The sequence below is a fragment of the Sebastes fasciatus genome, chromosome 4 (genome assembly GCF_043250625.1).
Source record: "Sebastes fasciatus isolate fSebFas1 chromosome 4, fSebFas1.pri, whole genome shotgun sequence".
NCBI lineage: Eukaryota > Metazoa > Chordata > Actinopteri > Perciformes > Sebastidae > Sebastes > Sebastes fasciatus.
Window position 1 is genome coordinate 2,933,024 of NC_133798.1, and position 18,978 is coordinate 2,952,001.

The window sequence follows — 18,978 nt, forward strand, 5'->3', positions numbered from 1 at the left end:
TGTGTACCAAGGGCCAAAATAATACTGGTAAACATATTCAACACCGTTCTACAGATGAAGAGTTTATTCACTTTTTCATCGTGGAAGAGTAATGCAGAACTGAACTAGTTCAATAAAGTTTTATTCAATTTAAACTTCCCGGATCAATAACTCATAAAGGAAATGTAGTTAAAACCCCAACGAGGGCTCTTTCTAACCGTAGAGAGGTAGACAACGAGCTACAAGCTCATTTTAAATGAGAATTTAAAGGAAACTACTAAGACACCACTAGGACACCACTAGGACACTACTAGGACACTACTAGGACACCACTAGGACACCACTAGGACACTACTAGGACACCACTAGGACACTACCAAGCGTTTTCGTATCCAAAATAGTTAGAAAAACTAGACAGAGAAAGCCATAGACATTCACATGACAAGTTAAAATAAGAAATACTTCCAGAGTAAAGTCGGGGAAAGGAGAAAAAGATGGAGAGACAACTGTAAGACCTATAAACTAAACTCCAGAGGAACCTGGTTCTTTAGTCTCTCTATTCGTTCCTGGGCAGCAACACATATAAAACAGTCCAAATTATTCTCACCACATTTCTTCACAAAAACACACCAAACAAACCATAAACAGGATTAATATAATATATCAACTATCTGTATTTACACATTACCTTGTGTCTCTTCTGTTGTACAGGACCAAAGTACGAGACTCTGTGCACCAATAACCAACTGTGGAGCGGTCACCTCCTGCTGCTGCTCCTCTCTGCTGACCCTCGTCGTCATCTTCGCCACTGCTGGTGCCATCCATGGATAAATATAAGAGAACTGGAAGGCGAGGCCACATTCATTCCCATGATAGGAGAACTAGAAGGTGAAGCCCTGTTCATTCCCATGACAGGTGCTCTCCTCCTCCTCTGTTCAGGTTGAATTTGTCTTTCACTTTTCAATTACATAGCAAACTGTTGGTCTGATGCAACCTGGTCCTTACACCTTCACCTCCATGACATATAGTCACATCAACAGCTCAATGAAGCACCCAAGGTCTATAAGGTGGTAGGGCTGCACGATTATGGACAAAATGCTAATCACGATTATTTGGATCAATATTGAGATCACAATTATTACTAGATTTTAGGGACAAAATATTTTTATTGCAAATTCACACTTTAATAAACAGAGTTCTGCTTTCATTCAATGTTGTGCTGAATTCAAACCATCAAACAAATCTAGTTGTTAGCCTTTTAATATATATATATATATGTATATATATATATATATATCCATCCATAAGGTCATGGACTAACTGTAAAGACACACTGATCAGAGTGACTGCTGACTGATAAGCACCAGGATTAATCAAGTCTATAAATCTGGAGGAGAAACTATGAACTGCTTTGAGATCAGAAGTCAGTAATAAGGACATCGAGGAGGTGGTTTACAGCTGCACTGACCACTAAATCACCAAACAACTCAAGATCAAATCTTCAATAAAATGTGTCATGACATGTTATGAGACCAATCAACATCCATGTTGTGTCTCCGTAGTCGGATTTCAACAACTAGATTTTTCCTCGATGGTTAACGAAGTACTGGTCAGCTTTTATGTTCTACTCATACTGAAGGAACTGAGATCTGCTGGGAGTCACTGGGAGCATCAAGACTTAGTTAAAAAGTGTGATGTGTAATGTCAGATACTTTAGGAAATACAAGTCTCACAGACAGAAAATGAATCAAGTTTTATACTAAAATGCTCCCAAAGTGAATGATATCTGCACATAAAGAGCTCTTTACCTTCTCTTTTGGTAGCAGATGAGGCAAGGGCATGAAACACACCTGAAAAACACACACAGAGGAGATAAGATCAGGATATTGATTGATATCAGCAGTGGTTTAATGTAACTAGTTACTGTATTTAAATACAAATTCAAGGTACTTTACTTGAGTATTTCCATTTTCTGCTACTTTATACTCCATTACATCTCAGAGGGAAATATTGTACTTTTTACTCCACTACATGTGAACATTTGACAGCTTTTCATGCACACTAGTGCAGCAGTAACTAATCCAAACATCATCTATTATAGTACAACACTGACTTTACTGCAACATCAATACTTAAAGACGTGGTTACTCACAAGCGCTGAGATATAACACATTAATCTTCATCCTTTCTCGCTGCTGACAGACAAACGGCTGATGTCACAAACTGGCTCAGGGAATGGGACACAAAGGGAGTCCACGCAAGGTTATATATATAAAACCAAACAATTTATTAAACTGAGGTTAACATCAAATGAACAACGGAGTGTGTAGATCAGTAATGTCATCAAATGAATGTAGTGCATGGATGTGTGGGTATAAAGCGCTGTGTGAAAAACATGGAAGGCGCATGCGCACGCAGCGACCGGCAGCGAGAGTTTGGCGTCCGTGTGATGTTTTTATATTTGTTTTTTAAATGTTTCTACGTGGTTTTACGTGTCCCTCGTAAGTGTTTACTGTTGTCTAAGTACTCACCTTCCGCTTACTGAAATGGATCTCTTTTATCCTGCCCTGTTGTGGCTTTTGTCTTATCTTTTACTTGTGAGCGATGTCAGCGGAGCTGTCAATCCACTGTACATGTACTCCAGAGACTTTCTGCTGCAGCTGAACTGTGCGAGTTTAACTCGCGTGACAGATGTCACATTACAACTGCCAGAGTTCATCCTGAAGGATTTTAATCAGGATCTTAATTGTAAAACAAGTGATTCAACAAGGAAGAAGAGGAAGCGGGGAAAACGAGGTGGCGTCAGACTTCGCTTAAGGAAGCAGCGGCTCACCAGGATCCCTCTGCCCTCAGTGATTATGGGAAACGTACAGTCCCTGAGGAACAAAGTGGACGAACTCCAGGGAAATGTCCGCTTTCAAAAGGACTTCATGGACTGCTGCATCATGGCCTTCACAGAGACGTGGCTCACTGAGCGAGACCAGGACATCGACCTGCTCATCGATGGTTTTGGAGCTGAAGTGACGGGGAAAACACAAGGAGGCGGGGTATGTTTGTATATCAACAAACGATACTGCAGCTCTGTGACTGTCAGAGATCAAATCTGCACGCCAGATGTTGAACTTCTCTCTGTGTCGCTGCGTCCCTTTTACCTGCCCCGTGAGTTTCCTCAACTTTTCATAACGACGGTGTACATCCACCCGAAGGCAAACGCTGCCTCGGCCTCCAGCACCATCTGTGACGTTATTCAAAAACTGCAGTCTATTTCACCTGATGCTCCCAACTTTATACTGGGTGATTTTAACCATGTCTCTCTGAAAAAGACCCTAGCGAACTTTTACCAATATGTTTCCTGTCCAACCAGGCGGGATAAGACTTTGGATCTCTGTTACGGGTCAATTAAAGACGCTTTTAAATCACTCCCTCTCCCCCCTCTGGGCTCTGCAGATCATAACTGTGTGCATCTTCTGCCCATTTACAAGACTGTTTTAAAGAGGGAAAAAGCGCAAACCAAGGACGTCAAAGTGTGGACTGATGAATCTGTGCTCTCTCTGCAGGAATGCTTTGACTGCACTGACTGGGATATGTTTAAGCAGTCCTGTGATGACTTGGATGAACTTACTGATGTTACATGCTCATATGCTGCTTTTTGTAGAGACATGATTGTTCCCAGTAAGAGGGTTAAAATATACCCCAATAATAAGCCATGGGTCACCAAATCAGTTAAGTCTAGCATAAAGAAAAAGAAACTTGCCTTTCAAGAGGGAGGTGCATCAGACTTATACTCAGCCACCAAGGAGCTTAAAATTGAAATTTTGAGGGCAAAACAGAGCTATAAATCAGACCTGGAAAACAAAACGGCTGCTAATAATCTTGGGTCAGCTTGGACCAGCATGAAAACCATTGCTGGCATCCAGAGCACAAAAAATAGCACAAACGTCACTTTAAATAGCTTTGATTCAGATACTGAATTTGCTAATTCTCTTAATTGTTTTTATAATCGTTTTGATATGTTTGATTTTGGGAAAGAGATTCAGGAACTGAGCCTCAGACTTCAGGACAATCAGCACTTTCCTATAAACCAAAAGGATGTTGAAAAAGCTTTCTTCCGCACAAAAGTAAACAAGAGCCCTGGGCCAGATAATATCTGCGGCCGTTTACTGAAGTCTTGTGCAAAAGAATTGAGCCCAGTTTTTAATTATATTTTTAATCAATCTTTAGAAACACAGCACGTCCCCAAAGTCTGGAAGGATGCTGTTGTTGTCCCGGTTCCTAAATCAAAATGTCCCAACATTTTAAATGATTTTAGACCAATTGCCCTGACCTCCATCCAAATGAAAACTCTTGAAAAACTGGTAAGGTCAGAAATTTTAAACATCACCGAACACACACTTGATCCGCTGCAGTTCGCATATCGGCCTAACAGAGGAGTGGAGGACGCCACACTCACTCTGCTTAACCTGCTTTTTAAACACCTGGAGGGAAATGGGTGTCATGCCCGGCTTTTATTCATTGACTTCTCCTCTGCTTTTAACACAATTCAACCACACATTTTAACCCACAGGCTGTTAGAACATTTTAACTTAAGTAACAACCTTGTGGGCTGGATTTTAGACTTTTTAACCAACAGAACACAGATAGTCAGAGTCAATGGGTTTTTAATCAAACAAAGTGGGCTCTTCAACTGGATCCCCACAAGGGTGCATGCTCTCGCCCTTGCTTTTTATCCTTTACACTAATATGTGTCAGAGCACTTTTAAAAATCGAACTATTTTAAAGTATGCGGCTGACTCTGTTAATGTCAGTCTGCTTCAGGGCAATGAGAGCAGCCATGGCCCTGTAGTTGATGACTTCGTCAAATGGTGTGAAGAATCACATCTGCAACTAAACATTTCTAAAACCAAATTTATGGTCATTGATTTCAGAAGACATGCTTGTAAACCTGAAATCACAATTATCAAGGGTCAAACTGTCGAACATGTGCAGTCCTATAAATACCTCGGGACCATCATTGACACTGAACTGAACTTTGAGGCAAATTGTGAAGCCGTATGCAAGAAGGGGCAGCAGCGCCTGTTCTGCTGAGGAAGCTGTCCCACTTTCACATTGAAAAAACCATAATGACGCTATTTTATCGTGCTTTTATTGAGTCTGTTTTATCCTTTGCACTAGTGTCATGGTTTGGTACTCTGCCTCTGAAGGACAAAAATAGGCTGAGTCAGATTATTAAATGGTCCAGTCGGCTGATTGGCGAGTCACAGCTGAGTTTAGAGTCCCTGTATACCAGACAGTTACAGCGGATAGCCAGCTACATTTCACAAGATGACTCTCATCCTTTGTCGGGTGAATTCCAGCTTCTCCCATCTGGTCGGAGGTTTAGGGTCCCAAAGTGCAGAACAAAGCGCTACAGGAACAGTTTTGTTCCAGCTGCAATAGCAGTTTTTGCACATATTTATTTATGGAAGTTTATCCCTTTTCTCATTCTATTGTGTCTTTTCTGTCCTGATATTTCAGTAGTGTTTTATACTGTTGTTGTGGCCTTCTCTTTTTGCTGTTCCTGTTTCCAGTAAGCCCTTGAGTACCCATTGTCATGTTTTTGGTATGCATGTCTCTTGTCTGTGCTCTACCTCATTGTCAATACGGATGTCATCCTCTTTTGTTTGATGCAAAACAAATCTACCTACGGGTACAAATAAAGTCACCTGAACCTGAACCTGATTAATCCACAGCTGAAAATAGTCCACAACAAATGCACTACTTCCTCCTGTTTGAGTAACGTTTGTTAAAAACTACAGTGGATGTCGTGGATTAAAATTCTATATAGTTCACCAATGGCAGCAGTGCGTACTAATAATAATATATCACCTCCTTTTCAACTAACACGAGGGACGAGACAGGGGTGTCCTCTGTCCCCCCTTCTTTTTGTGATTACGATTGAGCCGTTGGCTATAGCTTTGCGTAATAATAAGGATATTAAAGGTATTACAAGGGCAGGGTTGGAACATAACGTCTCGCTATACGCAGACGATATGCTACTCTACCTGTCTGACCCACCCTCCTCTCTTCCTGCAGCTCTTAATTGAATTTGGCAAAGTTTCTGGCTATAAAGTAAATACACAAAAAAGTGAATTGATGCCCATAAATTTGGCAGCAAGAGACTCCCTGTTTATTCGTACTGTGCCGTTTAAAGTGTGCATGGACAAAATTAAATATCTTGGTGTGTGGGTCACATCCAATTTTAAAGACCTCTTCTCAGCAAATTTCCCTCCTTTTCTGTCCTCTCTCAAGGAGGATATTAATCGTTGGGATCTGCTACCCTTATCTCTGGCAGGTAGAATTAACGCTATAAAGATGAACTTATTGCCTAAACTTCTTTATATGTTTCAGTCTATACCAGTCTTCTTAACTAAAACATTTTTCATTTCCCTGGACAGAAAGCTTTCTTCTTTCATTTGGAGTAAGAAGAATCCACGTATACGCAAAGCTATACTACAGAGACCTCGGCAGCAGGGAGGGCTTAGTCTGCCAAACTTTCAGTTCTACTATTGGGCAGCAAATATCAAATTTATTTCCTATTGGATGGAAGGAACTGAAGTAACAGCTGTGCCTGAATGGCTAATACTAGAGAGAGACTCTTGTAAGAACACCTCATTACTTGCCTTATTATGCTCTAGCCTGCCATACTCAGAGCCTATTACTAAATATACTTCTAACCCAGTTGTTATTCATTCTTTAAAAATTTGGAAACAATTCAGACAATCCTTCGAGATCTGTAAATTTTCAATACTGGCTCCCATTGTAAATAACCATGCATTCCTGCCGCCTTTGACGGATGCCTTATACAGTGGTTGGCAGAGAAATGGGATTTGTTCATTTAAAGACATGTTCATAAATGGCTCATTTGCCTCTTTTGAGCAGATTGTTCAGAAATTCAATATTCCCAGGTTACACTTTTTCAGATACCTACAAACTCGCAGCTTCATGTCTTCAAATATCATTCAATTCCCTACACAGCCGCTAAACACGCTCCTAGACTCAATCAATGACATCACATCATCCAGAAAGGGAAAGATAGGTGACATATATTCCTTATTAATGAGAGAAAATATGACAAGTCTTAACTCCCTTAAAAATCAGTGGGAGGGGGACCTTGGTGTTGTTATTTCAGATACTATCTGGTCAAAAATGATGAGGGGAATATACTCATCTTCCATATGTATGAGACATACTGTCATGCAGTTTAAAATTTTTCATCGACTGCACTGGACCAAAGTTAAACTATCCCAATTCAAATCCGATATAGACACCATGTGTGACCGCTGCAAGCAGAACCAGGCCACTCTAATTCACATGTTTTGGGATTGTCCTAAACTATCTAATTTTTGGCAATTAATTTTCAATATGCTTTCCAAAACTACCGACAGATTCTTAGAACCATCAGCTTGTCTTGCTTTGTTTGGGGTGGTACCACAAAATTTTACGTTAAACAACAATAAACTAAACCTTCTATCTTTTGCTACGCTGGTGGCCAGACGACAAATTTTGTTTAGATGGAAGGATTGCAACCCTCCAACATTTGCACAATGGCTCAGAGACATGTTATATTTTATTAAGTTGGAGAAAATTAGGTATACTATTAAAGGGTCAGCCGAGAAGTTTTCATTGATCTGGCAACCTTTTCTTAGTCATGTTGACTCTTTAGACTCAGATAACTTTGTGGCTGATTGAAGTTTGATGTATGTGTGTGTATGTATGTGTATATGTATGTACGTATATGTATGTACATATATGTATGTGTATGTATATGTATGTGTATGTATATGTATATGGATATTTGACCAGGAACATTTCAAAGGAAAAGTGCCCTAAATGACAGGGTGTAACACCCTAGACCTCTATCAATTTATCATGATTTATGTTTATTTATTATTATTATTATTATTTATTTATTTTTATTTATTTATCTATGTATTTATATTCATTCTTGTACACTTTATATATATATATATATATATTTTAATTTTTTTTCTGAGTGCCCTCCGGGTATTGTCATGGGTGGGGGGTGGGGGGGTTATATACCAGTCCAAACATGTTTGTGCAATGGATTGTAAGAGTTGTATTAGCAAAATGTATAAATAAACTGTTTAAAAAAAAACAAACAAAAAAAAAAAACTACAGTGCCCAGCTGCTTTAGGAAATTACTGAGCCCTTTTGAAAAATGAAAGTAAACATTCAACCCGGTCTCACAGGAAGGCGTAGAAATAGTACGACATTTACGCGGACTTTCCACGTGTCATGAGTACAAATTTTAGGCTTTTTGCACGTCATTTGTACGCCGCGCAAACGTCCGCAGTTATATCTAAGAAAGAAAATCACTAACTTAGGTTAAGGCAACAGTAACAGGGTGTTTCTGCCCAGCAATGACATTTTTCATTTTTGTCCAAATTTGCAGTGCAATGCTTGATAAACATATACACCGTGTTATTACCCATCTTGACATTATAAATAATGTGATTTAATAAACTTTATGGAGCATTTTATGGGTCCAAACACCACTTTTTCTTCATGTCCCACAACTGTGGTCTCAATGTTGAGATACGTTAAATGAGGTCATTCAATTATAATATGACATTATTTCAAATGGAACTGTTTCATATTCATATTACTTTAAGCCATATTAACATTATTTATTTGTTTACTAATCATTTACATAATTTTTTTTCCATCTTAATGTGCCTGTCCCACACTTCTGAAATAATACAAATAAACAAATACCGTATAGTAAATGTTTTATTCAAAGGCAAACTAATCTGGTTTCCATGGAAACAGAAGTGAACAGGTGAGCACATGGATGACAGGTTGGGCCGCCCACATAGGTGACCCTCAAGATCCAGAACAACAAGGTGAAGATCATCTTTTATTCTTCTTCTTCTCACCGTACAGCTCAGTAACATTTAAACAATAACTTAATATAACTGTTGAATTCATGAATAATAGATGCTGAGAGTCAAAGCTAACATAGCAGACTATGCTAGGGCTATAGTGAAGGAATCACTACATTTATATGTACAGTAAGAACACATTATAAAGTTAACATTAGGAGATTCAGTGCAAGGTAACAACATCCATCAGTAAACAGAGGACATAAAACACATGATTGATAACAGCTGGAGGGAAAACTGAACCAACTTACAGCTAAATCTTAATGATGAACTCTTCATACAGTGATGATGAGTTGAGGTTAGGCATTGACCTCTGATAGTTGATGTTAAGTATTGACGTTGAATGGTTAAGATTAAGCATTGATATCAAATAGTTAAGGTTAGGTATTGACCTTGAATAGTTGAGGTTAGGATAGGTCGTCGGGCAGCGAGTCTCACAAGAGTTTTCACATTTTTTTCTTGGAGCTTGGAGGTTAGCTTCTAGACACGACCTTATCTCAGCACTGGAGGTTACCGCTTGGTTAGTCGTGATGGGTTGTTTCTTTAAGAAACTCATCATCTGTTCACCTGTATAGATGTTTCCTCTATTACCAGTAGATTTAGTCAAATCAAATCAAATCAATTTATTTTTGTATAGCGTCAAATCACAACAGAAGTTATCTCAAGACGCTCTATATATAGAGCAGGTCTATGACCGTACACCATAGTTTAGAGACCCAACAGGATCCACCAAGTGCACTGTGGCCAGGAAAAACTCCCCGATTACTGGGAAGAAACCTGGAGCAGAACCGGGCGCAGGGCGGGCGGCCATCTGCCGAGACCGGCTGGGGGGATAGATAGATAGAGAGTGAGAGAGAGAGAGAGAGATAGATATATAGAGAGAGAGAGTTAGAGAAGCAGTCACAATAGTAGCCTAGCAGCTGTAATAGCTAGTAGGACTGATAACACAAAACCAATAGTGGTGGATGGAAAGAGTGATAATACAACTATCGGAAATTATATCACTGGGTCGTCCCCAGACGGGCTTTCAAGTGGAGCTTCCAGCTGTCTCAGTCCACCATACATCTTGCTAGCTCGCCAGCACTGTCCAGCATCTCTCCTCGGTACGTCCATGTGTGTTGGTGTGGGATGTCCCTGCGATCGATGCCCGTGCGTTGGTTCCTGCAGCATCAGCATGCTTGCTGGGAGCTCTTGATGTCTTTGGCAGTGATTGAGAAATGTTATTCTCCAGGCTGCTACATTGTCACTAGGTGTTGGAAATCCCTCGTTAGCATTGGTAGTCCCTCGTACAGACGTAGTTAATTAAGGATGGTAGCAGTTGGTGTCAAGCAGGCACCGACGCGGCAGCAGATGCAGCCACAATACCGGAGACCACCAAGATCCAGGTGAAACCCTGCTCCAAGTGTACCCCTGCTCCAGGTATAACCTCGCTCCCGGTGTGATCCCGCTCCAGGTATGACCTCGCTCCAGGTGTGACCCCGCTCCACGGTTAGCTGCGAGACAAGGAGGCACAAGGACTCCCGGGAAGGAATGAAGTTAGTAACAACATGGACATGGGACATGAGTATATACAGAAGGAGAGGGGAGCTCAGTGTGTCATAGGAAATTCCTTATGACAGTGTGTCATAGGAAGTCCCCCGGCAGTCTATGCCTATAGCAGCTTAAGTATAAGCGTTATCAAAGAGGAAAGTCTTTAGCCTACTCTTAAATGTAGAGACGGTGTCTGCCTCCCGGACTGAAACTGGGAGCTGGTTCCAGAGAAGAGGAGCTTGATAGCTGAAGGCTCTCGCTCCCATTCTACTTTTGGAGACTCTAGGAACCTCAAGTAACCCTGCATTCTGGGAGCACAGTGCTCTGGTGGGATAATAGGGTACTATGAGCTCTTTAAGATATGATGGGGCCTGACCGTTTAGCGCTTTGTAGGTGAGGAGGACGATTTTAAATTCTATTCTTGATTTTACAGGCAGCCAGTGCAGAGAAGCTAATACAGGCGTAATATGATCTCTTTTTCTAGTTCTAGTCAGTACACGTGCTGCAGCATTCTGGATCAACTGGAGAGTCTTAAGAGACTTATTGGAACAGCCTGATAATAAGGAATTGCAGTAATCGAGTCTAGAGGTAACAAATGCATGGACTAATTTTTCTGCATCATTTTGACACAGGATGTGTCTGATCTTTGCAATGTTACGTAGATGAAAGAAGGCAGTCTGTGAGGTTTGTTTTATGTGAGAGTTAAAGGACATATCCTGGTCGAAGACAACTCCCAGATTCCTTACGGTGGTGCTGGAGGCCAGGGCAATGCCATCTAAAGTAACTATATCATTAGATAATTTGTTTCGGAGGTGCTCAGGGCCTAGTACAATAACTTCAGTTTTGTCTGAGTTTAACATCAGGAAATTGCAGGTCATCCAGGTTTTTATGTCCTTAAGGCATGCTTGAAGTTTAGTTAACTGGTTTGTTTCGTCTGGCTTGATCGATAGATATAATTGGGTATCATCTGCATAACAATGAAAGTTTATGGAGTGTTTTCTAATAACATTGCCTAAGGGAAGCATATATAAGGTAAATAGAATTGGTCCAAGTACAGAACCCTGTAGAACTCCGTGACTAACTTTGGCGTGCATGGAGGACTCATCGTTGACATGTACAAACTGAGATCAATCAAGACAAGTACGGAGACAAGTCCTTTGTCCGATGCCATTAGAAGGTCATTTGTAATTTTCACTAGTGCTGTCTCTGTGCTATGGTGCACTCTAAATCCTGACTGATAATCTTCTAGTAAAAGAAAGAAGAAAGGCAAAGCAGAGTCCAGCACAGAGAACCAGTAGAGCTGCTATCAGTCCAACGTAGAGGCCGATCCTTCCCCGACTCTCTGGTTGTGGTCTCATTGTTGGTCTCTCTGGTTGTGGTCTCATTGTTGGTCTCGGAGGTTTGGGCTCATCAGCAGCTGCTGTAAAGGACAGAATATAAAATGTGTCTGATTGTCTGAAGTGGAACCATTTTACTGAAACAGGAAACTAAATAAATCCAGCAGACTGACAAAAGAAAGACTAAATATGATCCTAGTCTTCATCAGCGGTAGCCATGACGTACGTTTTACTGCTGTCCAAAATGGCGGAAGCGAAGTATGACCCCTGCAGCATGTTAACATGCTAAACTAAGATGTGTTTAGCACTAGCAGGGCTGTAGACTCTTAGTCTGGTTTCACTGACTGAGTTCTACTGAATCAACTCACCTGTGACTTTGAGGCGACATATCCTAGAGCCACTACCATAACCTGTGAGCACATCACACCGGTACACACCAGAGTCATTAATCCTGAGTCTGGACATGTGAAGTCTGATTCGTCCGTCTCTGAGGACGTCTTTGTCCCACTGGACTCGTCCTGTAAACTGTTCATACTGAGACTCTGGGAGCTCAACACCTTCATGGAGATGAAACAGGACTGAGGTCTTGAGATCAGCAAACAGTTCACAGTAGATATAAAGTGAGTTGGAGGAACTGCTGGTTCTGGTTGTGAACATCCACTCCAGTGTGATGTCTTGGTTCTCCTCTGCCTGAGAGGAGGTCTGTGTCACATTCACTACAAATGCTCCTGTAGAGGAGACAGAGAGGGAAATTTATTTATTTAGCGAATGCAAAGTCCTTGAGCCATGCAGTTGCCTCCTGGTCTGCTGTATGGAGGGTGTCTAACCCTCCTTTTAGACTGTGGAGTGGGCAAGCTTCAATGATGTGTTCCATTGTTTGCACCTCTCCACAGGCACACAATGGGCTTGGGCTGCTGCCCCATTTGTAAAGGCTGGCCAAGCAGGGGCCATGTCCGGACCTGAATCTATTAAGAGTTGACCACTGTATCCTTGGCAGGTTGGTGCCAGGGACCTGTAGGGTGGGGTCTGACACCAGATGTTTGTTTGGGACATCCTTGGACTCCCATTCCTTTTCCCATGCTGATTGGGTGGTGAAGTCGGCTGGTGGGGTATTCTTCCATATTGGTCGTCTAGATGGAAGACGGGCAGTGGGTGAATTGCAGATGTCTGCATGGATTGGTAGATGGGGAGAGTCTTCGACCTTTTGAAGCATCCTTTGAGTAGATGCTACTCGCCGGATATGTGGGGGGGTTATATTGGATAGGACAGGGAGCCAGGGGAGTGGTGTTGAACGAATAGTCCCGCTTATGATTCGCATGGTTGTGTTGAGCTGGGTGTCCACATGGTGTGTATGGGGTGACCTGGACCAAACAGGGGCACAGTATTCTGCTGCAGAGTAAGCAAGGGCCAGTGCCGAGGTGCGCAATGTGGGGGCTGCTGCCCCCCATTTTGAGCCAGCGAGCTTACAGAGCAGGTTGTTTCTAGTCTTCACCTTAGCTGCCGTTCCTTTCAGGTGTTCCTTGAAGGATAGGGTCCTGTCAAGTGTCACTCCCAGGTAAGTTGGGTTGAGGGCGTGCTTCAGCTTAAGTCCGCTGAGTTGGATATTTAGCTCTGAAGCAGCTTTTGCGTTGTTGAGGTGGAATACACTGGAGACTGTTTTAGCGGGGCTTGGTTTTAGGCGCCAGGTTTTGCAGTACTGGTCCAGCTTTGCGAGGTCTTCCGTGAGCACCTGTTCCAGAGAGTCAAAGTCTGGTGCTTGGGTTGCCAGACAGATGTCATCAGCGTAGATGAATTTACGGGATTTAGTGGTGGGTAGGTCATTTGTGTAAAGGTTAAACAGGGTTGGGGCGAGGACTGACCCTTGTGGGAGCCCGTTTGACTGTTTTCTCCATGCACTCTTATTCTGTCCAAGGTGAACTCTGAACCTCCGGTTAGTTAGCAGAGTTTTAATTGTTGCTGTTGCCCAGGCAGGGAGTGCTTTTGTGAGTTTTAGCAGGAGACCTTTGTGCCAAACAGTATCGTAGGCAGCTGTGAGGTCGAGGAATACTGTTCCTGTCTTCAGTTTGTGCTCGAAACCATTTTCGATGAAGGTGGTTAGGGCCAGTACTTGTTCTCCTGTGCTGCGGCCCTTGCGGAAACCGGCCTGGTCTACGCAAAGAATCTCTTCTACTCCTGGAGATATGCGTTGTAGAGAGGGAAAGTGAGCAGCAGACAAACTGACAACTTGAACATGTCAAACTCCATCTAGAGATGTTTGTCTGAAAGTGTATTTAGTGTTTGTGGATAATAAAGTGAAGGTCAACTAACCAGAGACACAGGAGGTCAGACTGAGGAGCAGCAGGATGCTGCAGATCATCTTCATCCTGTGAGAGGAGACAGAAACACATCAGATACAAGTTCAGTTATTACAGGTAGAACAGAGACAATCTACAGTCTGTCTTTAGTCCTCACAGTACTTCTTCCTCTGCGCTACTGATTACACATGACTGACCAGTGGACTGACACCAAGGCAGGAACACTAATGTACTTCTGACACAAGATGGCGCCAGTTTAGGAGATTAGATCTTTGGAGGAAGTACGAGGAAATATGATCAGCTTGACCTGACAGCAGTCAAGACAAACACACTCTCACCAAACAACTGACTCATTGGATCAAATGTTCAATTTTTTTTTTTTTTTTACCTTTATTTAACCAGGTAAAATCAATTGAGAACCAATTCTCATTTACAATGATGACCTGGCCAAGAGGCAGCAGCAAGAGTATAAAGACACAGTCCACACAAGCGACACAAACAGCACAGATACAGTACAGTATGACAAACATACAGCATGCCATGACAAGACACGAGAAAATGGCTAAAAACAGCATAGGTAAATAAATAGGTCAGAAATTAATAAACACTTTATACAAAAAAAGGTGGATTACAGGATGTTCTTTGTAAAATTGTAATGGAAGAGAGAGAGAGAGAAGTGAGGGCTTGTCAACAAGTACAGCAGTCAACTATGACTTGTTGCAGCTTTTGTTTTGAACATGTTGAGAGAGGTGAGAGCTGTTAGTTTGAGCGTGTTTTGTAGTGAGTTACAGTCATTTGCAGCGGCAAATGATCAATAAAGTGTCAGGAGTGCTTTGAGATCTACAGTGACTCACACTCTCACCAAACAGACCTAACCCTAACCCTGGAGGATTACAGAGAGAGGAGATGATAGTGACATCATCAATTTGTGCGAAAGACTGAGTCACACTGCATTTTTATTCATCAACATGAACCGTATTTCCTCTGTCTATCGCCAGTATACCCATTTGTCATATATTAGACTACATTGTGTCTCTCACCAAACAACTGACTCATAGATCAAATCTTCAATAAAATGCCATCAGACCAGTCTGTACTCGGTCTCCAATGATTGTTGTTGTATTTCTGTTATCGCGTAACATCTTGCAGCTCTCAGTGGCCTCTTGTAGGACATCCACACTACATCCACAGTTCCCGCTCTATTACTATTTGCAGCGTGTCTTCCTGCTCTCTCCGCCCACATCCGGAGAGAGCAGGAAGACACCGGCACCCGGTCGGTAACGAGAAGACAATGTTTCTCTCTGCCACACGCGAACATGCGAGCGCGCACATGCGAGCGCGCATGTGTCCCGACCAGGTACATTTATACGCTTAAAAAGTTACAAACAGTCCCTTTAACAAGACATACTGAGGGGATTAGACAGAGAAGTAAGTGATGATTTCAATGTCCACTGTCAGTATTCACAGTAACAGGATGGATTAGGGGAATATCACAAGAACTTCTGCCTATAGACAGGAAATAATGCTTCCAGAATCAAACATACATCCAGTTACACAAATGACCATAGTAACGTTAAAAAAAGTTCATAGTGTGTGAGAAAATAATATATATGTATATATATCCTAATATATATACATATATGTATATATATATATATATATATATATATATATATATATATATATATATATATATATATATATATATATATATGTATCCTAATATATATACACATATATACATATATATATATACATACATATATACACACGTACATATATATATATATATATATATACACACGTAGGCAAAATTGTTGGTACCCTTCCGTTAAAGAAAGAAAAATCCCAAATGGTCACTGAAATAACTTGAAACTGACAAAAGTAATAATAAATAAACTAATGAAAATCAGCTATTGTTTTTGAATTGTGGTTCAACAGAATCATTTAAAAAAACAAACTAATGAAACTGGCCTGGACAAAAATGATGGTACCCCTAGAAAAGATGTAAAATAATGTGACCATAGGGACATGTTAAACTAAGGTGTGTCCTGTAAATAGCATCACAGGTATCTTCAAACTTGTAATCAGTCAGTCTGCCTATTTAAAGGGTGAAAGGAAGTCACTGTGCTGTTTGGTATCATGGTGTGTACCACACTGAACATGGACCACAGAAAGCTAAGGAGAGAGTTGTCTCAGGAGATCAGAAAGACAATTATAGACCTTCATGTTAAAGGTAAAGGCTATAAGACCATCTCCAAGCAGCTTGATGTTCCGCTAACTATTGATAAACACACAAAGACACCACACATTGAAACTTAACACAGCATTATTTATGTAGACAAAATAATTATACATCATCCTGTAAAGACATGATGCAACAATATACACCTTACACACATAAGGACAGCATGTAAAAAACACCGAACTTGCTACATACCAACAATATTGCCAGCTGTGTTCTGCTGCGCTGCCTGAGATCGACGAATGGATCTTTTACGCAGCATCTGTAAATATATAAACACAATTGATTAATAACAACAATTTTACCCCCCGATAAAGTTCATTGTACTGATACAGTGACCCAGAGTTGCAAACAACTAAAGCAGCCAAGTGCAGTTGGTTTAACTGGAGCTTTTTGGCAAGTCACATCAGCTCTATGTTCACAGACGCAAAAATGAAGCATACAAAGAAAAGAACACTGTACTTAATGTGAAACATGGAGGAGACTAGGTTATGTTCTGGGGCTGCTTTGCTGCATCTGGCACAGGGTGTCTTGAATCTGTGCAGGGTACAATGAAATCTCAAGACTATCAAGGCATTCTGGAGCGAAATGTGCTGCCCAGTGTCAGAAAGCTTGGTCTCAGTTGCAGGTCATGGGTCCTCAAACAGGATAATGACCCAAAACACAGCTAAAAACACCCAAGAATGGCTAAGAACAAAACATTGGACTATTCTGAAGTGGCCTTCTATGAGCCCTGATCTAAATCCTATTGAACATCTGTGGAAGGAGCTGAAACATGCAGTCTGGAGAAGGCACCCTTCAAACCTGAGACAGCTGGAGCAGTTTGCTCACGAGGAGTGGGCCAAAATACCTGTTGACAGATGCAGAAGTCTCATTGAGAGTTACAGAAATCGCTTGATTGCAGTGATTGCCTCGAAAGGTTGTGCAACAAAATATTAAGTTAAGGGTACCATCATTTTTGTCCAGGCCAGTTTCATTAGTTTGTTTTTTAAAATGATTCTGTTGAACCATAATTCAAAAGCAATATCTGATTTTCATTAGTTAATTTTCAGTGAATTTTTATTTATTATTACTTGTCAGTTTCAAGTTATTTCAGTGACCATTGTGGGTTTTTCTTTCTTTAACGGAAGGGTACCAACAATTTTGCCTACGTGTGTACATATATATATGTATATATAGTACAAGTATAATGTTAATGGTTCTGTTTCATCATTAGAGGTTCAAGATACCTATCTTTCATATTTTCATATTATTTTTTATCACTGATTAACCAACAAGAAAAGATTATAATCTTTTTAAGTTGTATTTCTATTTGAACTTTTTCCCAAGACAGTGTTTTGGTTGGTTAGTGCCTTGCTGTTGGCGACGCCCACAGAAACCCACTTGTGTTGTGATTAGTTCCTTGTTTTTAGACACGCCCACAGAAACCTGCGTGCCTGCACATATAATTCTGTTACCCTCAGGATCAAATCACTCTCCTGTTTTTTTAACAAGCGGGTAAATCTGCTGGTAACAGTAGAACACATTGGATCGAGCTTTCAGGACACCTCTGACGAATCTACAGATTTTATTTCCAAGCAGCTCCTTTTGGTTTAAGGTAAGATGTGCTACTGCATTTATTTATTAACAGCACAAATTGTGATGAATTGTAAAATGCTGAACTGGTAAAACGAAGAGTTTTTTGGAAGCCTAAAGTGTTGGAACATCTTCTATTAAAGATGAGTCTGTGTGTTGTCATTTGCATGTCATTTATGGTTCTGGCCCCCTTGGAAACCAACTGCACTTGGCTGCTTTAGTTGTTTGCAACTCTGGGTCACTGTATCAGTACAATGAACTTTATCGGGGGGTAAAATTGTTGTTATTAATCAATTGTGTTTATATATTTACAGATGCTGCGTAAAAGATCCATTCGTCGATCTCAGGCAGCGCAGCAGAACACAGCTGGCAATATTGTTGGTATGTAGCAAGTTCGGTGTTTTTTACATGCTGTCCTTATGTGTGTAAGGTGTATATTGTTGCATCATGTCTTTACAGGATGATGTATAATTATTTTGTCTACATAAATAATGCTGTGTTAAGTTTCAATGTGTGGTGTCTTTGTGTGTTTATCAATAGTTAGCGGAACAGGATATTGCCATAGAGTGGAACAATGGCCAATTTCCTCATTTACCGGGCGTAGGCACAAGTTGGTCATGCCGCCTGACTCTCCAGACAAGAAGGTATTATTGTGGTTACAGTTGATGAAGAAAGTACAAGGTCTTATGATAATTTATGATTTTTTTTCTAAAAGTATCCTTTCTGTTGTTCCAGTTTGTCCTGCTTGTTGGATGCTCCCATTTACGAGCCATTGCAGATGGTTACGTGAAGATGCCAGAGGGGCTTTCCTTTTGGTGTCCTTTCAACGCCGGGGGCCTGTGCAGCGGAGTTGCGGAAGGAGGTGATCAATGCTGTTGGCCCCAAGCAACGACCTCACAGCGAGCCGAACCCCAGACGAGGCAGGGGTATCTTTTGCCAAGCTCCTCTACAGTGTCTGCAGTCTGTGGCCTCGGGTATTATTTCTTTGGTATTAAAATGAATGTTTTGTATGAGGTGTTAATGAGTATTGTGGCGGTACCGAGTTCCCCAGACTTTAGTTGTTCAGTCAGAAGACT

The 18,978-nt window shown here is 41.1% G+C and overlaps 1 protein-coding gene and 1 long non-coding RNA gene across 2 annotated transcripts; one reads left to right on the top strand and one right to left on the bottom strand.

The window, feature by feature from the left end:
- Positions 1–11,674: 11,674 nt before the first annotated feature.
- LOC141766867 (uncharacterized) lies at positions 11,675–14,243 on the bottom strand. Its single transcript, XM_074634042.1, has 3 exons — positions 14,096–14,243; positions 12,157–12,516; positions 11,675–11,871 (listed from the first exon to the last, which is right to left on the bottom strand). Exons 1-3 carry the CDS (start codon positions 14,148–14,150, stop codon positions 11,675–11,677), a joined length of 612 nt encoding a protein of 203 aa, XP_074490143.1. The 5' UTR covers positions 14,151–14,243.
- Positions 14,244–17,505: 3,262 nt separating this feature from the next.
- Positions 17,506–18,778, top strand: LOC141767037 (uncharacterized). The gene is made up of 3 exons (XR_012593752.1): positions 17,506–17,924; positions 18,507–18,546; positions 18,638–18,778. It is a non-coding gene; the product is annotated as an uncharacterized LOC141767037 (long non-coding RNA).
- Positions 18,779–18,978: the final 200 nt, after the last annotated feature.